The sequence below is a fragment of the Schistocerca serialis genome, chromosome 3 (assembly GCF_023864345.2).
Source record: "Schistocerca serialis cubense isolate TAMUIC-IGC-003099 chromosome 3, iqSchSeri2.2, whole genome shotgun sequence".
Lineage (NCBI taxonomy): Eukaryota > Metazoa > Arthropoda > Insecta > Orthoptera > Acrididae > Schistocerca > Schistocerca serialis.
The window spans coordinates 326,433,893-326,455,458 of record NC_064640.1 but is presented as its reverse complement, the minus strand read 5'-3'; the positions used below and the strand labels follow the sequence as shown (position 1 = coordinate 326,455,458).

Here is a 21,566-nt window from a genome sequence, read left to right as displayed (position 1 = left end):
TAAATACACGAGTGGAAGTAAACGTACTATAATTTGTGTAGAAGCTTGACTGCAGTTCTAATAGTCGGAGGACATGAAAGGGAAGCATTAAGTGAGACGCTAGTGAGACAGTTAGTAGCCTATCCCATTTGTTATTCAGTCTGCACAATGTGTAACCAGAAATGAAATACTTGGAGCAATTTGTAAAAGGATTTAAATGTCGAGATGGCGAAATAAATAAAAACGTGGAAATTTGCGAATGACTTCGTAATTCTGTCAGAGACGGCACAGTACATGGGAGGTGCAGTGAACGGAATGAACAGTACCTTGAAAAGAGGTTATAAGATGAATATAAATAAAAATTGAAAAAATGGTAATTTATTGTAGTCAAATTAAATCAAGCGATGCTGAGGAAATTGGATTAGGAAATGAGTCACTTAAAGTAGTAGCTGAGTTTTGTTGCTTCAGCATCGAAATAACTGACCATTACCACGGTAGAGGCTCTGTAATGGTGTGGGGCGTGTGCAGTTGGAGTGATATGGGACCCCTGATACCTCTATATACGACTCTGACAGGAGAAACTTACGTAAGCATTTGTCTGGTCACCTGCATCCATTCATGGCTATTGTGCATTCCGATAGACTTGGACAATTCCAGCTGGACAATGCGACACCCTACACGTCCAGAATTTCTACAGAGTGTCTCTAGAAACACTCCGCTGAGTTTAAACACTTCCGTTGGCCACCAAACTCCCCAGACATGAACATTATTGAGCATATCTGGGATGTCTTGCAACATGCTGCTCAGAAGAGATTTCCACCCCGTCGTACTCTTACGGATTTATGGAAAGCCCTGAAGGATTCATGGTGTCAGTTCCTTCCAGCATTACTTTAGACATTAGTCGAGTTCATGCTACGTCGTGTTACGGTACTTCCGCGTGCTCGCGGGGACCTACACGATATTACGCAGGTGTACCAGTTTCTATGGCTTTTCAGTGTATCAAGCGTTGATAGCAAAATATCGATTTACCTCAAATTTTTAAACTATAATGTAATAAGCATTCAGGTGGATATAGGGTACGTATTGCTTTCAACAACAATTTACAGATTCTCTGTTAAAACTGAGTGCGGAAAACAAAATGCTGTTCTGTTAAAATGTGCAGTCTCGTTTTCTATCTCACAGTAGTTTTAACTATGACAGCAGAGAATTTAAATAGTTTCTCACGTACATATTTCTCTTAGTTATATAAAATTTTAAACTTGAATTATATACACAATAATGTGTTGTTTTGTTTTCTTACCCGCAGTTGGTTTTAACAGAAAAAGGAAAGTTGCTTTCATGGTGATTCGATTTATGCCTGAAATACTATAACGGAAACTTACCCGTTCAAAAGTTTGTAATCCTACGTATTCGCAGATTAGACTATATAAAATACTATCTTTGAGACTACTATAGTTACACATCCTATTGTTTGAGAGGTCTCTCTCATAACTCATACATCAATGGTCCCAGTCGATTTACCATCCATTTTAAGAGGTTTTAATTTCCATCCAAGGATTCGTTAGTAATAGCAATAAACAAAGCTCAATGCAGTGAGAAGGACGAGGAGACGGACAGAGAGGGGAGAGAGGAAACGAGCATAGGGAGGGTGAAGGAAGAGATGTTCAGAGAGATGGGGAAAGCTGGTGGATAGAGAGAAAGGGAAAACGAGGTTAGTAAGTATATCCAGTTCCCACATGTATTTAACAAATTGCGAAGCATTGTCGAGTTCGCAAATGTGTCCTATAATTAATGTCAGAGCTGATAGTGCAATACCTGATTTTTAGAAAAAGTAATTTCAGAATATAAGATTAATCATTTGTTGGAAATGTTGCCCCTTTATCTTGTGGTAGAAGGAAACTCAAATTATATTTATCTAAGTTGAAGAAAATGTTATTTATTACAATCGATCCACCATTCCGTTGTGGATTTTTTATTGGTTACAATTTGGACTCATTAAAGCTTATTGTTACATCGAAACAATTTCAATCTTGAGTTATTGGAGATATAGGCATCAGGAGTCTCGGCTTTTGAAACCGTCGCGTTACTTACTGCCCATCCATGTACGACACGTAGATTGGATCATTCTACGCTAAATCAGTCTGTCAGGATGTGTTAAATGTTACTATAAAAGGAAAGAACCCTCCGACTTGCAAAAGATCTTAAGAATAAATGGTAACACATTTTGAGACAGACGTTTCTTTGTTCAGGTCTTCGGTGGGAATAAAAACATGTAGTCCTCGGCAGTGGCTTATATTCTCGTTAAAATAAGGAGCGTATGAAAACACCACATGACACGACGTATCCGTGGAGGAAACCGCAATGTGTAACCTGACGTTAACTGATTACAATACGGTAAGCTGGCATGACTTCTACAGACAAAGAGTAGAATAAAAATAATGCACGAGTCGAACATCAGTGCAGCAGCAAAAACATCAAACATCGTGCAGTGCAAATGAGATAATACCACGTCTGGAAATGTGAACATCGGTAAATTTTAATGGAGCAAATTGAAGGATGTGTGTCGCCGAGCAGCGGCGTACGCACTCTTTGGAGCGTAGAGCAGTGAAGAGCTGCGGAGTGTGGAGCGTGCGGTCGCCCAGGTGCCACAGCGCCTGGCCATCGACGTCGGCGTCAGCGTCGGCGAGTAGGGCGTCCAGGTGGTGCGGCAGCGCGTAGCAGGCGCCCCCCAGGGCAGCCAGCGCCGCGGGCAGCGAGCGCAGCCACACGCACAGCCCGCGACCCGACAGCGACCGCAGCTCCGCGCCTGCCACACCATCCTCCCTCAACATCCGTCCTGTGAGGCATTACCCATGTTAGCCGCGATTCTACTTTCGTCTAGTATCAAACCAAACCGCCCTGGATTCGCACGCATAGCACTAAGTATCTACAACTAGACTACTTGTCTGATCTAGCGGTAATAGATTGTGCACAAAACTTTTGTTTGTGAGTCAGTCTCTCTATTAGTGAAAACCATATCAAAATAGTTACAGTAGTTTCTGAGATTACAGACAGAAAATCGTATTAAATTCGAACAGTACTTTTTAAGATAAGCTTTCACATATAGATAGAAATGCGCAACTGGGTCTTTAATCATTCGTCATAGTTCAGCTAATTTAAACGAAACATTTATGATATAAACCTTCATCGTAAATTACTCGGTGTATTTGTGAAAACGACATCAAAATCACGACTGTAGTTCATGATGTTTGTCTTGATATACAGACAGAAAAACACGGCGATGGACCTCAATTGAGTTGTATGTACAGATTTTTACTTTGGCTTAACTGAATATTGGGTTATACGAGAGGCAATTCAAAAGTAACACGAACTTGATGAACAAACTACACTCCTGGAAATGGAAAAAAGAACACATTGACACCGGTGTGTCAGACCCACCATACTTGCTCCGGACACTGCGAGAGGGCTGTACAAGCAATGATCACACGCACGGCACAGCGGACACACCAGGAACCGCGGTGTTGGCCGTCGAATGGCGCTAGCTGCGCAGCATTTGTGCACCGCCGCCGTCAGTGTCAGCCAGTTTGCCGTGGCATACGGGGCTCCATCGCAGTCTTTAACACTGGTAGCATGCCGCGACAGCGTGGACGTGAACCGTATGTGCAGTTGACGGACTTTGAGCGAGGGCGTATAGTGGGCATGCGGGCGGCCGGGTGGACGTACCGCCGAATTGCTCAACACGTGGGGCGTGAGGTCTCCACAGTACATCGATGTTGTCGCCAGTGATCGGCGGAAGGTGCACGTGCCCGTCGACCTGGGACCGGACCGCAGCGACGCACGGATGCACGCCAAGACCGTAGGATCCTACGCAGTGCCGTAGGGGACCGCACCGCCACTTCCCAGCAAATTAGGGACACTGTTGCTCCTGGGGTATCGGCGAGGACCATTCGCAACCGTCTCCATGAAGCTGGGCTACGGTTCCGCACACCGTTAGGCCGTCTTCCGCTCACGCCCCAACATCGTGCAGCCCGCCTCCAGTGGTGTCGCGACAGGTGTGAATGGAGGGACGAATGGAGACGTGTCGTCTTCAGCGATGAGAGTCGCTTCTGCCTTGGTGCCAATGATGGTCGTATGCGTGTTTGGCGCCGTGCAGGTGAGCGCCACAATCAGGACTGCATACGACCGAGGCACACAGGGCCAACACCCGGCATCATGGTGTGGGGAGCGATCTCCTACACTGGCCGTACACCACTGGTGATCGTCGAGGGAACACTGAATAATGCACGGTACATCCAAACCGTCATCGAACCCACCGTTCTACCATTCCTAGACCGGCAAGGGAACTTGCTGTTCCAACAGGACAATGCACGTCCGCATGTATCCCGTGCCACCCAACGTGCTCTAGAAGGTGTAAGTCAACTACCCTGGCCAGCAAGATCTCCGGATCTGTCCCCCATTGAGCATGTTTGGGACTGGATGAAGCGTCGTCTCACGCGGTCTGCACGTCCAGCACGAACGCTGGTCCAACTGAGGCGCCAGGTGGAAATGGCATGGCAAGCCGTTCCACAGGACTGCATCCAGCATCTCTACGATCGTCTCCATGGGAGAATAGCAGCCTGCATTGCTGCGAAAGGTGGATAAACACTGTACTAGTGCCGACATCGTGCATGCTCTGTTGCCTGTGTCTATGTGCCTGTGGTTCTGTCAGTGTGATCATGTGATGTATCTGATCCCAGGAATGTGTCAATAAAGTTTCCCCTTCCTGGGACAATGAATTCACGGTGTTCTTATTTCAATTTCCAGGAGTGTATATCTCATAGATTACCACATGTGTGCACAATAACAGTTCCTATCCCATGTGTAGGCTTTATTAGCTGGCTGGTAAAAAAAAAAGTGTTAATCTTTTTTATAACACAACCAGAACGAGTATAAAATGGTTCAAATGGCTCTGAGCACTATGGGACTCAACTGCTGTGGTCAGTAGTCCCCTAGAACTCAGAACTACTTAAACCTAACTAACCTAAGGACATCACACACATCCATGCCCGAGGCAGGATTCGAACCTGCGACCGTAGCAGTCGCACGGTTCCGGACTGCGCGCCTAGAACCGCGAGACCACCGCGGCCGGCCAGAACGAGTATATGTGTCATCGAAGATGACGAAAGAAACGGGGAAAAAAGTAAGTAGTAAAACCTGCCGTCAGCAAGTAGTCTGACGTCTCAGACTGTTCCATTTCACCCCTAATAACCTCGTTAGATTGTCCAAAGGGGCCGACGAGCTTATACCCCTCTACGACGATGTACACATTCTCTCCCACCAAGAAGCACGGTGGAAAGTGTGTGTTGAACGCACGTATCACGTGTGAACAGTTTGCCAACCACATTCGCCTTCAAAAATCAGATAACCGCATAGTTTTTCTTATCTATCTATGACCCCTATTGGATTTGATGCGGATGTTATTTGAAACAGGTGAAATACCCTCATCTGAAGAGTATAACAAATTCCATTAAAAAGAAGGCAGGCGCTGGAAAAGCTAGCCAAAACTATTGCACTTGATACGGATGTTATCTGAAACAGGTGAAATACCCTCATCTGAAGAGTATAACAAATTCCATTACAAAGAAGGCAGGTGCTGAAAAAGCTAGTAGAGAATCGAGAGTGACGTAGAGAATTATTAGTCGGGATTCTGTAGAAATGTAAGAGCACGAGAGGCAATATTCATCGTACGAATTACCTTCTGAAATGGTCAAAGAAAGGCAAACCTACATTTATAGCATTCGTAGATTTAGATAAAAGTTTTGACGGTATTCAGTGGAACCCACTCTTCGAAATTCTGAAATTAGAGGGTACAAAATATAGGGAGCGAACTTCTAGAGAATCAGACTGCAGTTTTAAGAGTCGAAGAGCCTGAAAGCGAAGTCGTAGTTGAAAAGAGAATATAATTTACTGAAATGTGGTGGTATACGGGAAAGTTGAAGGGAAGGCAGGGAACAGAGGAGCGGTGGAAGTGGCTTGTAGACGTGCCTATGTTTCCTTGTTTGTGTTTGTGTGTGTGTGTGTGTGTGCGTGTGTGTGTGTGTGTGTGTGTGTACTATTTCTATTGAGATGTGTTCGTCTTTCTTTGCAGATGATGGCGAAATTACAGTTGAGAGCAAATTGCTCGGTTGTTGCCTCTCTACGAGCGTTGAAGAAGCGGCGACTCGTTCTACAGGACCCGCCCATCATTTTGGAGGACAATGCTCGGATGCATATGGCACCAGCTGTGACTGATTTGTTCGCTTGATTAGGCTCGTAAATGCTATCCACGTACCACAATCCCCGGAATTAAGTCCCAGTGACTTCAGATTGATTTCTAAACTCAAGGAAGTACTTCACAGCATTCTCCTCAGAACTCTTACTATGACTTTTATGGAGTTCACAAAATGGCTATCAAGGAAGCAGCGTTGTCTCCAGAAGCACTGGTCATCTAAAACCCAGCACATCATGATATCTAGAAGATTTCAGATAGCTGATTACGACTTCCAGAAATTCTTCGATGCAATTCCACACCGTTGCCTAGGAAACAAAATATGTGCATACGCAATGTCGGGGCTGCACAGTCCCTTGAAAACATATCTCAGAACATCCCACTTGATGGACAGGCATCGACTGTAGTGCTGTTGTGAAGATAGTATCTGGCATTTCTATGCAGTGAGATGGGGCAGCTACCCCGAGATAGGGCAGCTGCTCCTTGCGCTATACAATGTGTGTCTCGAAAGTATTGAGATATGTATATATATATTTCCGCGCCGCGACAGATCGAACCAATTTTGTGGCATTAGAGTTAGGTTCGGGGGGGGGGGGGGGAGGGGGATGGGACTCTCATATTTGTAGCGCACCGTATCTCAGTCTGCTCCGAGTATCGGAATCAGTCAGGATCACTGATTTAGTGCACCCCTGTTTTGAGACCACGTCAAAGCGGATGCTTTCGAACAATTCTGGACGATTAAGTTCTGAACGAAACTCGACTAGAAACTGTAGAAAATCATGAAATGCTTCAACAAGCCTATGGAGAGTCTGCTCTTTCGTATGTGCAGTCGTATGTTACGGAGTGGATGAAGATGTTTGAGGCGGGCCAGGAATGTTGCACGATGATTCCCGCTCACAACGGGCCATCAACAAGCTAAGCCGATGAAAATGTGACTCGTGTGCATGGGCTGTAGAGAGGTGATCATTGAATGAGTATTCGGCTGTTAGCTTACATTCTAAACATTCTGAAAACCGTTGCTCAAAAATGGCTCTGAGCACTATGGGACTTAACATCTGTGGTCATCAGTCCCCTAGAACTTAGAACTACTTAAACCTAACTAACCTAAGGACATCACACACATCCATGCCCGAGGCAGGATTCGAACCTGCGACCGTAGCAGTTCCTCGGTTCCGGACTGAGCGCCTAGAACCGCTAGACCACCGCGGCCGGCCAAACCGTTGCTCATCGGAAAGCTACGAAAGAAATGAACATGCTAAAGGTGTGCCATAAGCTGGGCGCCAGATTTTTGGTGGACGATTAGAAGGCCAGTCGAATGTTGATCGCGTGTTAAAATGAAGAAATTCTTGTAAATTTAATTGAATTATTTGAACAACGATATTATCTGTGAAGAAACGAAGACATTTCAGTGTGACCGGGTGACAAAATATGAGATGCCGAGTGGAGCAACCTAGCGTCCTCGAAACAGAGGAAGGCAAGGACGAGCAAACCCAAATTGCATAAAAGGCTCTTTGTGTTTTTCGATTCGAAGGGTGTTCTTCACAAAGAGTTTGTACCCCAAGAATAGAGCGTTAACGCTGTCTACTACGTGGGTGTTTGGGAAAGATTGCAGAAAGTGTGAACCGTGTGCGAAAAGACATAGCTGCTGTATCATGAGAATGCGCCCAGCTACATGACTCTCTGCGTCCGCGATTTCCTGGTCGAAGGATAACGTGGCAACGCTGCTACACCCACCCTAAAGTCCTCGCGTCGGTCAAGTTCTTTTTATTTCCCTCGGAAAGAAATCTACTCAAAGCATGCTGATTTGACAGCATGGAGACTATTCAAGTAACTGTGATAAAGAGGTTCCTGTCAAAGCTTTCTAGGGCCGTAGCGGGCATGGGAAAGTTGGTGGAAAAAATATGTACATGCTGATGGAGAGCAGTAACAACCCTTTGCACAGACATCTATAGTCAAACCGCTTTTAAAAAGTATGTTTCATGGCTTTTGGAACACACGTCGCATATCAATGATCAGCCAGCCAATGCCTCTAGTCCAATGAGGTAGTTCTCAGTTGACAGAGGTGTTGTGCAGGGACCTGAAATCGCTCGAAACTTGATGTGAAATATGCAGAGATTTAAAGTTCATCTCTATCTGTCGCAGAGTTTGACTGTTGTCTCTAAACTTAAACAAATGTAATACAACACGCGAAAATGGGCGAAAAGATCTATATCGTTTCACTATGCGATCGGCAGTCAGTCATTGGACTCAATAATTATCTGCAAGTATCTAGGAGTGTATGTTCATTGTGATTTAAAGTGGAATGGCCTTCTAACCGTGGAGTAGCAAGATACGAAACTCAAATAAATACGACGAATCTTTTGTAAGGGTAACTCACGCATGAAAAAACTCGTTCTACCAGTTTTTGAGTATTGTCCGTCGGTCTGTATCCTTTGCAATGAATTAAGTGAATAAACAGAAAACATTCATAGAAGAATGAGTATATGTGCTATGTCTAAGTGAAAGGCTTCCATTGTTGCAGTTTTGATGGGACGTGAGTAACTGGTTTAATATGTCGCCAGTGGAATGATCAACAGAGTATTGTTCCTTTGTTCCTCATGTTTGTACGTGCATATATCCGTGCACGCACGTGTGTGTGTGTGTGTGTGTGTGTGTGTGTGTGTGTGTGTGTGTGTGTGTGTTTGTGTGTTTTGCGTGTTATTGTTGTTGTTTTTGTTGTTTCATGGGTTACATTCCAATATTTTACATGATTACCAGATTACAGCATGGTACGAGAAATCATCAATCACAAATGAGAAGCTGACTTAGAAGAAAACTGATACGCTGCAGTTTGGAGTGTTGTATTAAGGGATACGTAGTAATGAGAAAATGAACTACAACTATTCTAAGTCTCAATTAACATGACTTTAGTTTCGCCACGAAACATTGCAATTATTATGCGAGGAATATTTTAAAACTGTTGTAATTACAATTTACTATTTTCTCTGTAGTTTTCGGGTGTAGGACAAGTTTTTACAAAGTTTGCCTAAAGTAAACTGACACACCACTATATGAAGTGTCACCAACCAGCGTGTATATGAAGTGACAGCTATCACAGACGGACCATAAAGTGTACGGAAAACTTTTAGTGCAGTATTGAAATGCAAATAATGTAATATATGTATAATTACCGCTTAATTTATTTGGTGACTGAAAACAGTTTGCTTGGTAGTACACATCTATGGAAGAGTGTAACAAAAGAATAAGTTCAGAGCTCGAAATTCAGGTTAGTCTGAAATAAAAGTTTATTAAATATACAGAGGTAATTGTATTATAGTGGGATCAAACGAAAGTTTTAGAGGAAGTTTTAGAAGATCGCTTTCTGATTCTAAAAACACCAGTGTTGATGCAGCGTTCAAGTAGATATCTGTTTGTACACCTCCTTTAATAAATGGTTAAAAGCTCATCATATATTGCAAATATAAATACATACATCAAATTTAATTTAATCTATTGAAACACTATGAAAACAACAAGAACTCAAGCTAGTGTCATCAGCAAATAGAAATATTCTAGAGTTACCTGTAATACTAGAGGGCATATCATTTATATAAATAAGGAACAGGAGTGGCCCTAACACTGATCCCTGGGGCACTCCCCACTTAACAGTACCCCACTCAGACCCCACATCACAGCCGTTTTCAACATTGTAAATAATGACCTTTTGCTGCCTGTTGCTAAAGTAAGAGGTGAACCAATTGTGAGCTACTCCCTGTATTCTGTAATGGTCCAACTTCTGGAGCAATATTTTGTGATAAACATAATCAAATTCCATAGTTAAATCAAAACATATGCCAAGCTTTCGAAACTTTTTGTTTAACCCATCCAGCACCTCACAGATAAAAGAGAAGATAGCATTTTCAGTTGTTAAACTACTTCTAAGGCCGAACTGTACATTTGATACTAAATTGTGTGATATAAAATGATCAATTATCCTTACATACATAGCCTTTTCAATAACTTTTGCAAACACTGATGGCATAGAAATAAGTCTAAAATTATCTACATTATCCCTTTCTCCCTTTTTATAAAGCGGCTTTACTACTGAGTAGTTTAATCGTTCAGGAAACTGACCATTCCTAAAGGAAAAATTACAAATATGGATAAATACAGGGCTAACATGTGCAGCAAAGTACTTTAATATTCTGCTAGACACTCTATCATAGCTATGAGAGTCCTTAGTCTTCAGTGATTTAATTATTGACTCAATTTCCCTCTTGTCTGTATCACAGAGTAGTATTTCAGACATCAATCTCGGAAAGGCATTTGCCAAGAAAGTTATGTCATTTCCTGTAGAAACTAAATTTTTATTTAATTTACCAGCAATGTTCTGAAAATGATTGTTAAATGCTGTACATGTATCTGATCTATCAGTAACAGAAATATTTTTACTGTGAATTAACTTTACATCGTCGACCTTGTGCTGCTGACCAGACAATTCCTTCACAACTGACAAAACGGTTTTAATTTTATCCTGTGAATTAGCTATTCTATTTGCATACCACATACTCTTTGGCTTCCTGATAACATTTTAAGCACCTTACAATACTGTTTGTAACTGGCTACTGTAGCTTGATTGTGACTACTTCTAACATTTTGATATAATTCCCGCTTTGTTCTACATGATATCCTTATCCCACTAGTCAGCCATCCGGGCTGCCCATTACTGCTAATACCCCGTTCAGAATGTTCTAATGGAAAGCAACTCTCAAAGAGCATGAGATATGTGTTAAGGAAAGCATTGTATTTATCATCTATGTCATCGGCACTATAAACATCCTGCCACTCTTATCCCTTGACAAGGTTTAAAAAACTCTCTATTGCTGTTGGATTAACTTTCCTACATAGTTTGTAATTAAATATGACATTGGTTTGAGTACAAAAGCCTCTTAGTGTTAAAATTTGTGCATCATGGTCTGAAAGGCCATTCACGCTTTTACTAACAGAATGCCCATCTAGTAATGAAGAATGAATAAAAATATTGTCTACGGCTGTGTTACTGTTCCCTGCACCGTAGTTGGAAAAAATACAGTTTGCATCAAATCATATGAATTTAGGAGATCTACCAACATCCTTTTTCTTGCACCATCACATACAAAATTCATATTGAAGTCATGACATATAACTAGTTTCTGGTACTTCCTACAAAGTGAATGAAGAACCCTCTCTAGCTTGAGCAGAAATGCTCTGAAGTCAGAGTTAGGAGACATATAAACAACACCAATTAGAAATTTAGTTTCACTAAATTCAACTACCGCTGCACAACATTCAAATATCTCCTCAGTGCAGTGTCGTTATGTGTCTACGGACTCAAATGGAATACTGGTTTTTACGTACAGAGCCACTCCCCCATCCCGCAAGGAACTCCTTGAGAAACAGCCAGCTAATCTGTAGCCTGGTAAAGGAAGCCTCTGAATTGTCAGATTATTTAAGTGGTGCTCTGATATACCAATAATTTCATAGTCTTCATCTATATGCAGTTCACTATCCTTATGTCTAATACCTCTTATATTTTCATGAAATATGCTAATTCCTTCTCTACTTGGAAACATTACATCCTCAGAAGGTGAGCCCTTAGTTAGACGGACTTCCTTTAAGCAGGTATACCTATCAGCTGACTTCAATCTAAAGAAGGTACACCTCTAACACCAACTACTACAGTAATTTTTCCATGAGTGACACCACCACCACCACCACCACCACCACCACCACCCACTACACTGTCTCCTATAAGCTTAGCCAGAATCCCCTTCCCATACCTATTGAGGTGCAGGCCATGCCTAGTGAAACCCGATCTACTGACAGACCCAACTGGCACCACTGAGATGTGACCCATGCCCTCTACCATCAGCGCCCTCCCCAGCCCCACGTTAACGCGCCTAGCAGCCGCATTAAGTTGAGGTCGATCATGACTCTGAAACAGTTGCACGAAGTGCAAATTAGTGCCACCAGTTTGAGTAGCTATCTTTACCAGGTCACCACGTACATCATATTCCCCGTCCCTATCGAGGCTGTTCCCTGCTCCACCCACTATCACTACCTGATCCTCCTCCGTAAAATTCTTACATAACTCCCCTATGCTGTCAGTCACCTGAGCCAACCCTGCACTAGGCTTCACAATGCTGGTGACCTGGTACTCACTCCCCAACATTTCCTGCAACTGCTGGCCCACACCTCTACCGTAAGAACTATCGTGCAGCAGAACCTTCTTCTTTCTGCTAGACTTTGCGAGTAACCTAGGCCTGTTAATTGCTGAGGACTGCTGCATAAGTGCTGTTTCTAATGTTTAGTAGGTTCTTTCAATATGGCTCGATATCAAAAGACTTAATTTGATCAGAGTTATGTTTTTTTTCTGTCGGTAAGGTGGAGAGTGGCACTTACTTTACATTTGTTGTCGTGGAACTAATAAAATCTAAGCTAAATACTCTGCTAAAGCTTTTGTGTTTTCGGTAAGTTAAGTTACATAGTTTACTAGTAGTTTGTTTTTTGTATAGTTTCTTTTTATTTCCTTGTATTTGTTTAGAGAAATTGTAAAATTTCACTATGAGTGAGAACTGCTCGAATTGTCATAGGTTAATGAGTCGTGGGGTACGTTGCGGATTGTGTAGCTAGTGGTTTCACTCGCGTTCATTTAGCAGGATAGTGAGGAACCTATCAAGGCCCTCTCCTGGAGATGTAAGACTTGAAGTAGGAACAGGTTCATAATAAAGTATTAAAGGACAATATGTGGCTTTTGGTACAGGTAAAGGATGCCACACGACAGTAGGAGAGGCGACGGAGGAAGGGTATGGAAAAGTGGGAACTGGCAGTTAGCGGTAAAGCCATTAGGAAAGATCGTGCTCCGGTACTTTCGTTTTGAATGTTAGGAATATGTTTAGCCAGTTGTCAGAGTCATGTGGAGGTGAGCCTCCAGTAGGTGTAGGAACAGGTAAGATGTAACCAACTTCCACCGATGTCAGGAAGCCTAAGTTAGAAAAATGAAGAAGAATGGGAGTCTGCTGCTTACTGTCAGTCATGGGCGCAGAGTAGGCCCACAGCTATAGGAGACTTTAGATAAGGACTACCGAGTCACTAATATTTTTAAATGAAGTCCTTGGCTTAATAAGATGACAGAAGAGTTAGGGGACTTGTGTGAGTATTTCACTAAGAGGATCAGGTAGTTGTAGTGGGAGGGAGAGGGGGTGCAAGCCTTGGGAGGGGCTAGGCTTAATATATAGGTTTGGCAGGATTGCTGCTCAAACTCAGTAAACTAATCTACATCTAAATCTACATGATTACTCAACAGTTAACAATTAAGTGCCTGGCAGGGAGTTCATCGAACCACCTTTAAGCTGATTCTCTAGCGGTCCACTATCGAACAACACTTAAATCTTCCCGTGCGAGCTCTGATTTCTCTCATTTTATTATAATGATCATTCCTTCCTATGTAGGTGGAAGTCAACAAAATACTTTTACACTCTGAAGAGAAAGTCGGTGATTGAAATTCCATGAGAAGGACCAGCAGTAGTGGAAAAGACTTTGTTTTAATGACTGCCACCCCAATTCATGTATCAATCTGTGACACTCTCTGTCCTATTTCGCGATAATACATATCAACCTGCCCTTCTTTGAACTTTTTCGATGACCTCAATCAATCCTATCTCATTCCGATCCCACATAACACAGCAATATTCCAGAAGACGGCGGACATGCATAGTGTAAGCAGTCTGTTTTGGAAGTGTGTTACATTTTCTAACTGTTCTGGCAATAAATCGCAGTCTTTGGTATCCTTTCCACACAACATTAGCTATGTGTTTGTTCCAATTTGAAGTATTCGTAATTGTAATCCCCAAACATTTACTTGAGTTTACAGCCTCTAGACTTTTGTGATTTATGGTGTAACTGAAATTTATTGGATTTTTTTAGTGCTCATGTGGATGACTTCACATTTTTTGTGATTTAAAATCAGTTGCCATATTTTGCACTATACAGATACCTTGTCTAAATAATTTTACAGTTTTTTGTGTAAGCTTGGGTTTGTACAGCTATTCCGGTGTTAAAATCAACCGAGTTAATATTGGTGTTTAGTGGGCGTTCATGACTGCTGACAAGACACACATTGCGGTGCAGCTAGTTTAGCCGCAGAGTTTAGGTCGGGCAATACTAGACACAGCCTCCATCTGAATAGAATTGGGAAGGAACGTTTTTTTAAGCTTATTAGTAACGGAATAGTCTAGGCTCACTCAGGACCGAATTCCAGTGATAACGTGTAGATTGGTTAGACCTGTTTTCTTTGAAATCAGGTAGGAGGTGAGTGTGGAAGGTTCCTTTAACGCTGAGTTCAGTAATGTGGAATGCGGGTGACGAGGTGCAATAAGATGATTTCACAAAAATGTTAGGGGACTTAAAAGTAAAGAAGTCCAATTGCTAATAGATTTTGATACTGATATGACATGTACTCAAGGTATAATTCACGTAGAGAAAAAACGCTAAGGCTCGTTACACTAAAACATTAGAAGAATTAAAATTAAAGTAGATGAATTGCTAACAGATGTTGATACTGATTTTATTTGTATCTCAGGAAATAAAAATCATATAGAGAAGAAATTCTAAAGTGTCCTTTGAAGATGTACTGACATACCCAAAAGCATCCGAACAACCTGAACTGCGTTTCGCCTGATTTGCATGCAGACCACATAACGTATCTGCCTTGCAGGTCCTCTAATCGCTTTGCAGTACAGTCGTATAACTATAAAAAATGGATTCCAAAGGAGATCACTCTACAATACTGTTCTTCAAGGTAATCAGTCCAAATGTAAATCAATATCACAATATTAAAATTACTAGGAAATGCGTCATTAGAGATGAGACAGTCTATACGCTTGCAAACTCAATTTTATTACAGTAGGTGACATTTCAAAATCACTTCACTCTCATTAGAATTTAAGTTAACTAATACAGTTACACACGTTATTCCAGAAACCTTTAGGCTAAATTAAATATTTTTATGAACGAGACATTTTGGGACAATATCTGGACTCCTAAAGTTCGGTGACAGTTCGAAGTATTTTTTCTCTTTAAAGGATTTTTCCACACCCGTGAAACGTCGCTGCTGATGCGAGTGGTTGCTCATGAACTGTATGTTGAAATAACCAGTTAAAAGCAACGCATAACAGCGGCAAGCGCTCTATGGGAACCTCAAAATTAACATCGTATCTCAGGTAATTTCTCTGCACTCATGGTTCAGCAATTGTTTGTGGACATTTTTGAACTCTAAACGACATGGTGACATCTTTTTTCCAGATCTAGATTAAAACCAATCACCCACAGCCAATGTAATTAACCAGAGCTTTGGTAAATAATCGAGACTCGATTACAGCAACGTTCTTCATTGGCGGCTAGGCAAAAATAGCCTTGAAATATCGAAGGTTTTACCAGAATCAGTCACCAAATCTGAACCTGAAAATCTTTGTGCTCTGCCTGGAATCCTGTCAACTAACCACGAAAAATGTTTAATATACTTTCAAGTAACAAAATTTGCACGTGTTTAAGACGAAGTGCGGTGATGTAATGTTTCGTGGCTCGGACTCGAACCTAGCCCGTAATCAGATTGTTAACCAAATAAAATCAGATGATAGATATTGAAATATTTCACCGGCAACAAGATACTTCAATTTGAAATGAGGAAAAAATTGTTTGCCTGATCGGAATCGAACCCGCCATCAACCGCCATTGGTTTATATCCACGTACTGCATGCTCACAATCAGTGAGATGTGTGCATTTCTGACTAGAAATAACGGCACCACTCGTTACTGTTGACAACACATGTTGAGACATCAAAATTGAATATTATTTATCACTAGCGGTTCGTTGCAAATATACTAGGGCTTGAAATGAAACCTTGAATATTTTTGTGCTGGACCGGAATTCGAATCCACATATGTGCCTTTCATGGAGACCCAGAGGATTTGTAATCATGGGGAAAACATACAAATGACCAAACTATATCATTCTGTATAGATCAGATACCACGAAAGAGGAGATCGGAGATCGAACCCTTGTCTAGCACCAAATTTTTCAATGTCTCAAGTTCAAATAAAGTAAAAGACTTGTGACCTTAAATGACCATTGGCTCATTAAATAAAATGTAGTTTCTACTGTATGTAAACTCACTGACGGCAGAGTTTTCGTCCTTCGCGACTTCCAACTCTGCTATGACCCAACCTAAACCGGCTGTGTCCCAGTTGGCACAGAAGGGATATGATATCTATATGAGACCGAACCAATACCTCGCGATAAAGAAACCAGGATCAACCCACCAGGCTACAGAATCCCAGATACGCTACTTTCATGAGTTGGTCATAACGTATAACGCGCCTAGATTACGTATTAGACACAGTGAAAAAAAATTACTTTCCCATTAACTGGTTAAGTATCAGCAGGGTTTTGCACAGAAATTATGCTAGTCTCATGTCTTCTGGTTGTAAAGACGCTTTTGGACATCATAAGCTAAAATTTTCACTATTTCAAGAAATTTCTTAAATCAAAGAATACCATTACAGAGTGTGAAGTTACCAAATACTTCAATTATTAATGCCATTATCGCTATTAACTTCTTCATTGCCAGCCGCTGTGTCGACCGCTTCTAGGCACTTCAGTCCGATGCCGAGCTGCTGCTACGGTCGCAGGTTCGAATCCTGCCTCGAGCATAGATGTGTGTGACGTCCTTAGGTTGGTTAGGTTTAAGTAGTTCTAAGTCTAGAGGACTGATGACCTAAGATGTTAAGTCCCATAGTGCTTAGAGCCATTTGAACCATTTGAACTCCCGCATCTCGTGGTCGTGCGGTAGCGTTCTCGCTTCCCACGCCCGGGTTCCCGGGTTCGATTCCCGGCGGGGTCAGGGATTTTCTCTGCCTCGTGATGGCTGGGTGTTGTGTGCTGTCCTTAGGTTAGTTAGGTTTAATTAGTTCTAAGTTCTAGGCGACTGATGACCTCAGCAGTTGAGTCGCATAGTGCTCAGAGCCATTTGAACCATTTGAACTTCTTCATTCTGCTGTTGATACACGAGTGCTTAACGAAAAGATTTATTGCTTCTTGGTATTTTTCAGAAGTAGTTGACCAAAAACAGGGAAATATTTAGTTCGCAACAAATGGTTGTGGCGTTCTGTGGCATCGGGACCGTAACAAGTAGTTGTCTAGTTCTTTCCATATCTTTGGAATATTTTACAAGGTAATATCGGACATCTCCAATTATACGTAGTTTGCATTACAACTAAGTTAACCGATGAAGACGCTACATTATAACAGAAATGGCACTGCATTACTTCATTTACTTGCTCTTAGCAACGTCACTTGCAAAATGATAAACTGGCGGTAGGCCCCACTTTCAAAGCCAGATAATGTTTATGCCTTCTGTTAAATGTTATGATCATTCTCTCCAGATAACACCTATTTCAGGTAGAACAAGGAAAAAAATATTGCAGACGATCTACTATTTTCTGTTGGGAATGTCATTCTATGTGGTCCAAGTTCACATTTCGCGGAATTACTCTAACTGTAGCACCCACTTCAACAATGTAGAAAAACATTTCAACATTGTAAAACTCACATCCGACTCAGAGGTGTTACATTTAGTCACCAGCTAGATAATCTAACTCTGTAGAACACCAATTTCACTAAACTGATGTAACGAAGATTACTCACCACTGCTCTTTCTCACCGGAAAATATGCAAATGATGGTTCAAATGGCTCTAAGCACTATGGGGCTTAACATCTGAGGCCATCAGTCCCCTAGACTTAGTACTAAGTAAACCTAACTAACCTAAGGAATCATACACATCCATGCCCAAGGCAGGATTCCAACCTGCGACCGTAGCAGCTGCGTGCTTCTGGACTGAAGCGCCTAGAACCGCTTGGTCACAGCGGCCGGCTACGCAACTGACTTATTGGGCTTTACAAGTATACTGCAACAGTAATTTCGTGAGCAAACAATGCATACGAAGTGCAGAATTTAATAGCGCTGTGTCTTCCAGTTCTGTATATTGTTGACCTAACCCGCCTGTGCGTCATTTCAGGGCCCAGGTACTGCAACGTCATACTGACACCAGTAGTTCGCTCGTACTCCCAAATTGATTATTCGTTCCATCTGATTTCGTAAACACTGAAATAAAAGTCACGTGAACTCCCAACGTGAAAGGTTTCATTCCGTTCTCCTTTCCTTCTGGGAGATTAGTTTTCTGGCCAGTAACCTTTTTCCCATCTAAGCAGCGAAATGCGGAAAAATGCAGCCATTAATCGCTTCATAAACCCGTATTTAGTTCTTTTAAGATTTTGTTTCACGTCGGTATGCGAAGGAATTTATAAGGGGCATACAAATGAAACCCGGTCTCTAGTGTAAAGTAACGGTAACGATTTTTTAACTCAAAAATGTAGTTATACGCAGCACACGTACTCAAAAATAGTCGCCAAAGCTGATGTGACATTTATCCCATTGCGACACTATCCGGTCGATTCCATCCTTGAAGAAATTACTAGGCTGCTGTCGGATCCAGTCCTGGACCCAGTCACACACTTTGTCGTCCGTTGTGAATCGATGTCCGCGAATAGCTCGTTTTAGATGTCCAAACATATGAAAGTCACATGGTGAAAGGACGGGACTCTGCGGTGGGTGTTCCAGCGTTTCCCACCGAAACTGCGAAGTTTAGTCCGGCAGCTTTATTTTGTTCCTTCAAAATTTTCTTAACCGACGATTTTCGTCCGTACCTCACTTTCTTGTTGAGACAACAACGAATGGTCGACTTGCTCATACTAATCTGGAAGATGTTCATAATTTTTGTGCTAGTCCTGATATGGTCTTACCACTGCAGTGGACTACACCATTGCCTTGATTCTCCGTGGTAGTCCGTGGACGTCCGTGGCAACGATGACGGTAGACGTAACCTTCCTCTGCCATCCTATTCACCCAGAGATATATCGTAGATTTGTTGTATCCTAGATCTCGGTAAATGGCGTTGATACAGTACAGATCTTCATAAATCACGACTATGCAACCTTTATCAAGTGACGTTTAGCAGGACAAGGCAGGAGGAAATTTCTTTCGCACCAGAACTCAGACTCATTAACGATTATATGCTTTGAAAAACATTTAATAATTTAGTTCTTTGCGAGTCTTGTTTAGAGTATTGTGTAAATGTATTTTGTCTCTAAACATCATACGTAGTAGTAATAATGACACAGGTTAGAGATTGAAAGTAATATTTACTCTCACGTTGTGATGCAGGTCATGTTGCTCCGGCTATCATATTTTATTCATCTTTGTTACCCCACATGTCACATGATATGGCAGTCAGTGTTGCTCTCCTGTAGCATCGCGAAATACTCGCAAGCACCAAACGACCGAAACAGCGATTGAATCGGAGCATCGTTACTGGACTGTGCTCGGAGTCACGAACCGTTAAGTTTTTCTGTCACATGGTGGAGCGTACCCATGGACAGTAGGCGGTCGCGGGCGAGACGGCAGCTAGTGGATCTTCCAAAAACACGTTCCAGAATGTTGGAGCGATGACGCTCAGGGCTTTCGTTAGCTGGCCGGCGCCACGCACTAGTGTGTCTACCGCTGAAAAAGTAGTTTTGATGCCAACTTGCTGGGTGGTCAGGCAGCTAGCTGTCGCCTGCTGAACCATAGACCCGGCCGCTTCCTTTTTGCCCCAGAAGTTTCCTAACCTGGTGCAGCCTCGGCCGTTGGGACGGTGGGATGTTCTGTGTTCGTGCGCACCTCAAGACGAAGAAGACGCTCTGTTTGAACTTTAATCTTTTTAACGGCCGCCGCCATTTTAACATTTTATTAATTCCTCTCAAAATGACGTCGTCCCAGATCCCTTTACAGATCTCGGTTCTTCTGTACGCAGGGAATTATTATCACAAAGTTTCCTTCGTTTCTGTAATTATTTATTTGCTTCAGTTCATGGTTGAATCTTTAGATGCTTCGAAATAAAATTGATATGCAAATTATGGATAGTGTGGCAGATTGCTCCTCGTCAAAAAGTCCCAAATCTGTCATCTGATTTCGTATTAATTAATTACTCTCGACTCATTTTTTTTAATTTCTGGCCTTGCGGGGCCACTCATGTGCTCGTCACTGTACGTGGCGTTCCTGGGAGCGTTCGTAACACGATGCGTTACAACCTCATCTCCCACGTTTCCAGCTTCACAGAAGTTCTCTTACAAAACTTTCAGGAGTAGCACTCCTAAAAGAACGAATATTGAGGTGACATGGCTTAGCCACATCCTGGGAGATTCTTCCCATAACTTTCCGCAGCAGAGTGTTCGCTGTTATGAGACTTTCTGGTGCATTAAAAGTGTGTTCCGGGTCAGCACTCGAACCACGGGCCGTTGCCTTTTTCGGTCAAGTACTCTACCAACTGAGCCACACAAGTACGACTCACGACCCCTCCTTACAGCTTAATTTCCGCTGGGGCCTCATCTCCTACCTTCTCAATTTCACAGAAGGAAAGACTGACGCCAGCGGCAATCGGGTATCGAAATAATTCGATGATGAAAGTTGAAAGTTTTTGTTGGACCGGGCCTCATACCGGATCTCCCGTTCCGGCACAAATTTTCAGCTTTTACCATCGAATTATGTCCATGCACGACTGCGATTGGCGTCGGTCTTTCCTTTGAAATATAATACTTAAAGCCGCTGTAGCAACCAACAGTTCATTTACTTTTGAAAAGTTTTCCTACAAAACTTGCAGGCTTAGCACGCCTGGAAGAAAGGATATTATGGAGACATCGCTTAGTCACAGCTTGGGGGATTGTTCCTAGAATGAATTTTCACTCTGCAGCGGAGCGTGCGATGTTCTGAAACTTCCTGGCACATTAAAACTGTGCGCTGGAGCTAGACTCAAACTCGTGAACTTTGGCTCTCACGGATAAGTGTTCTGCCAACTGGGCTGCATGAATACGTTTGTCCGATCAGCATCACAGTGCATTGTGTTGAACATCCGTGAGCCCCGATGCCCATTTGTGACGTACTAACTTCATTGTTTTGAAAGGTACTCTAAAAATGTTCCCCCTCCAAATGTAGCAGCCTGCACAAAAAAGAACGCGTTTAGCAATGTCATTAGTTATCGGCAAGATTGTTTCGATGTGATATATTTTAGTATATATCTAACTAATTATTAGTTGCACCTTCTGTATGCGCAACAGTAACAGTGATTTAATACCGTATAATTAATTAGGTCCTTTGTACGTTTTGGTTGACGGTGAATATTTACTGACGTCGTCTGTATACGTGTGACAACCACTCTTGTAGTCGATAA

At 42.3% G+C, this 21,566-nt stretch overlaps 1 protein-coding gene across 1 annotated transcript in view; it reads right to left on the bottom strand.

Annotated features, from left to right (window-relative positions):
• Positions 1–2,453: 2,453 nt before the first annotated feature.
• Positions 2,454–21,566, bottom strand: part of LOC126470809 (uncharacterized) — a 574,426-nt gene continuing 555,313 nt past the window's right edge. The window contains exons 5-6 of the mRNA XM_050098820.1: positions 2,566–2,785; positions 2,454–2,490 (exon numbers count right to left, since the gene is read on the bottom strand). Of these exons, the coding sequence (XP_049954777.1) occupies positions 2,454–2,490; positions 2,566–2,785 (257 nt within the window). The remainder of the gene's footprint in view (positions 2,491–2,565; positions 2,786–21,566) is intronic.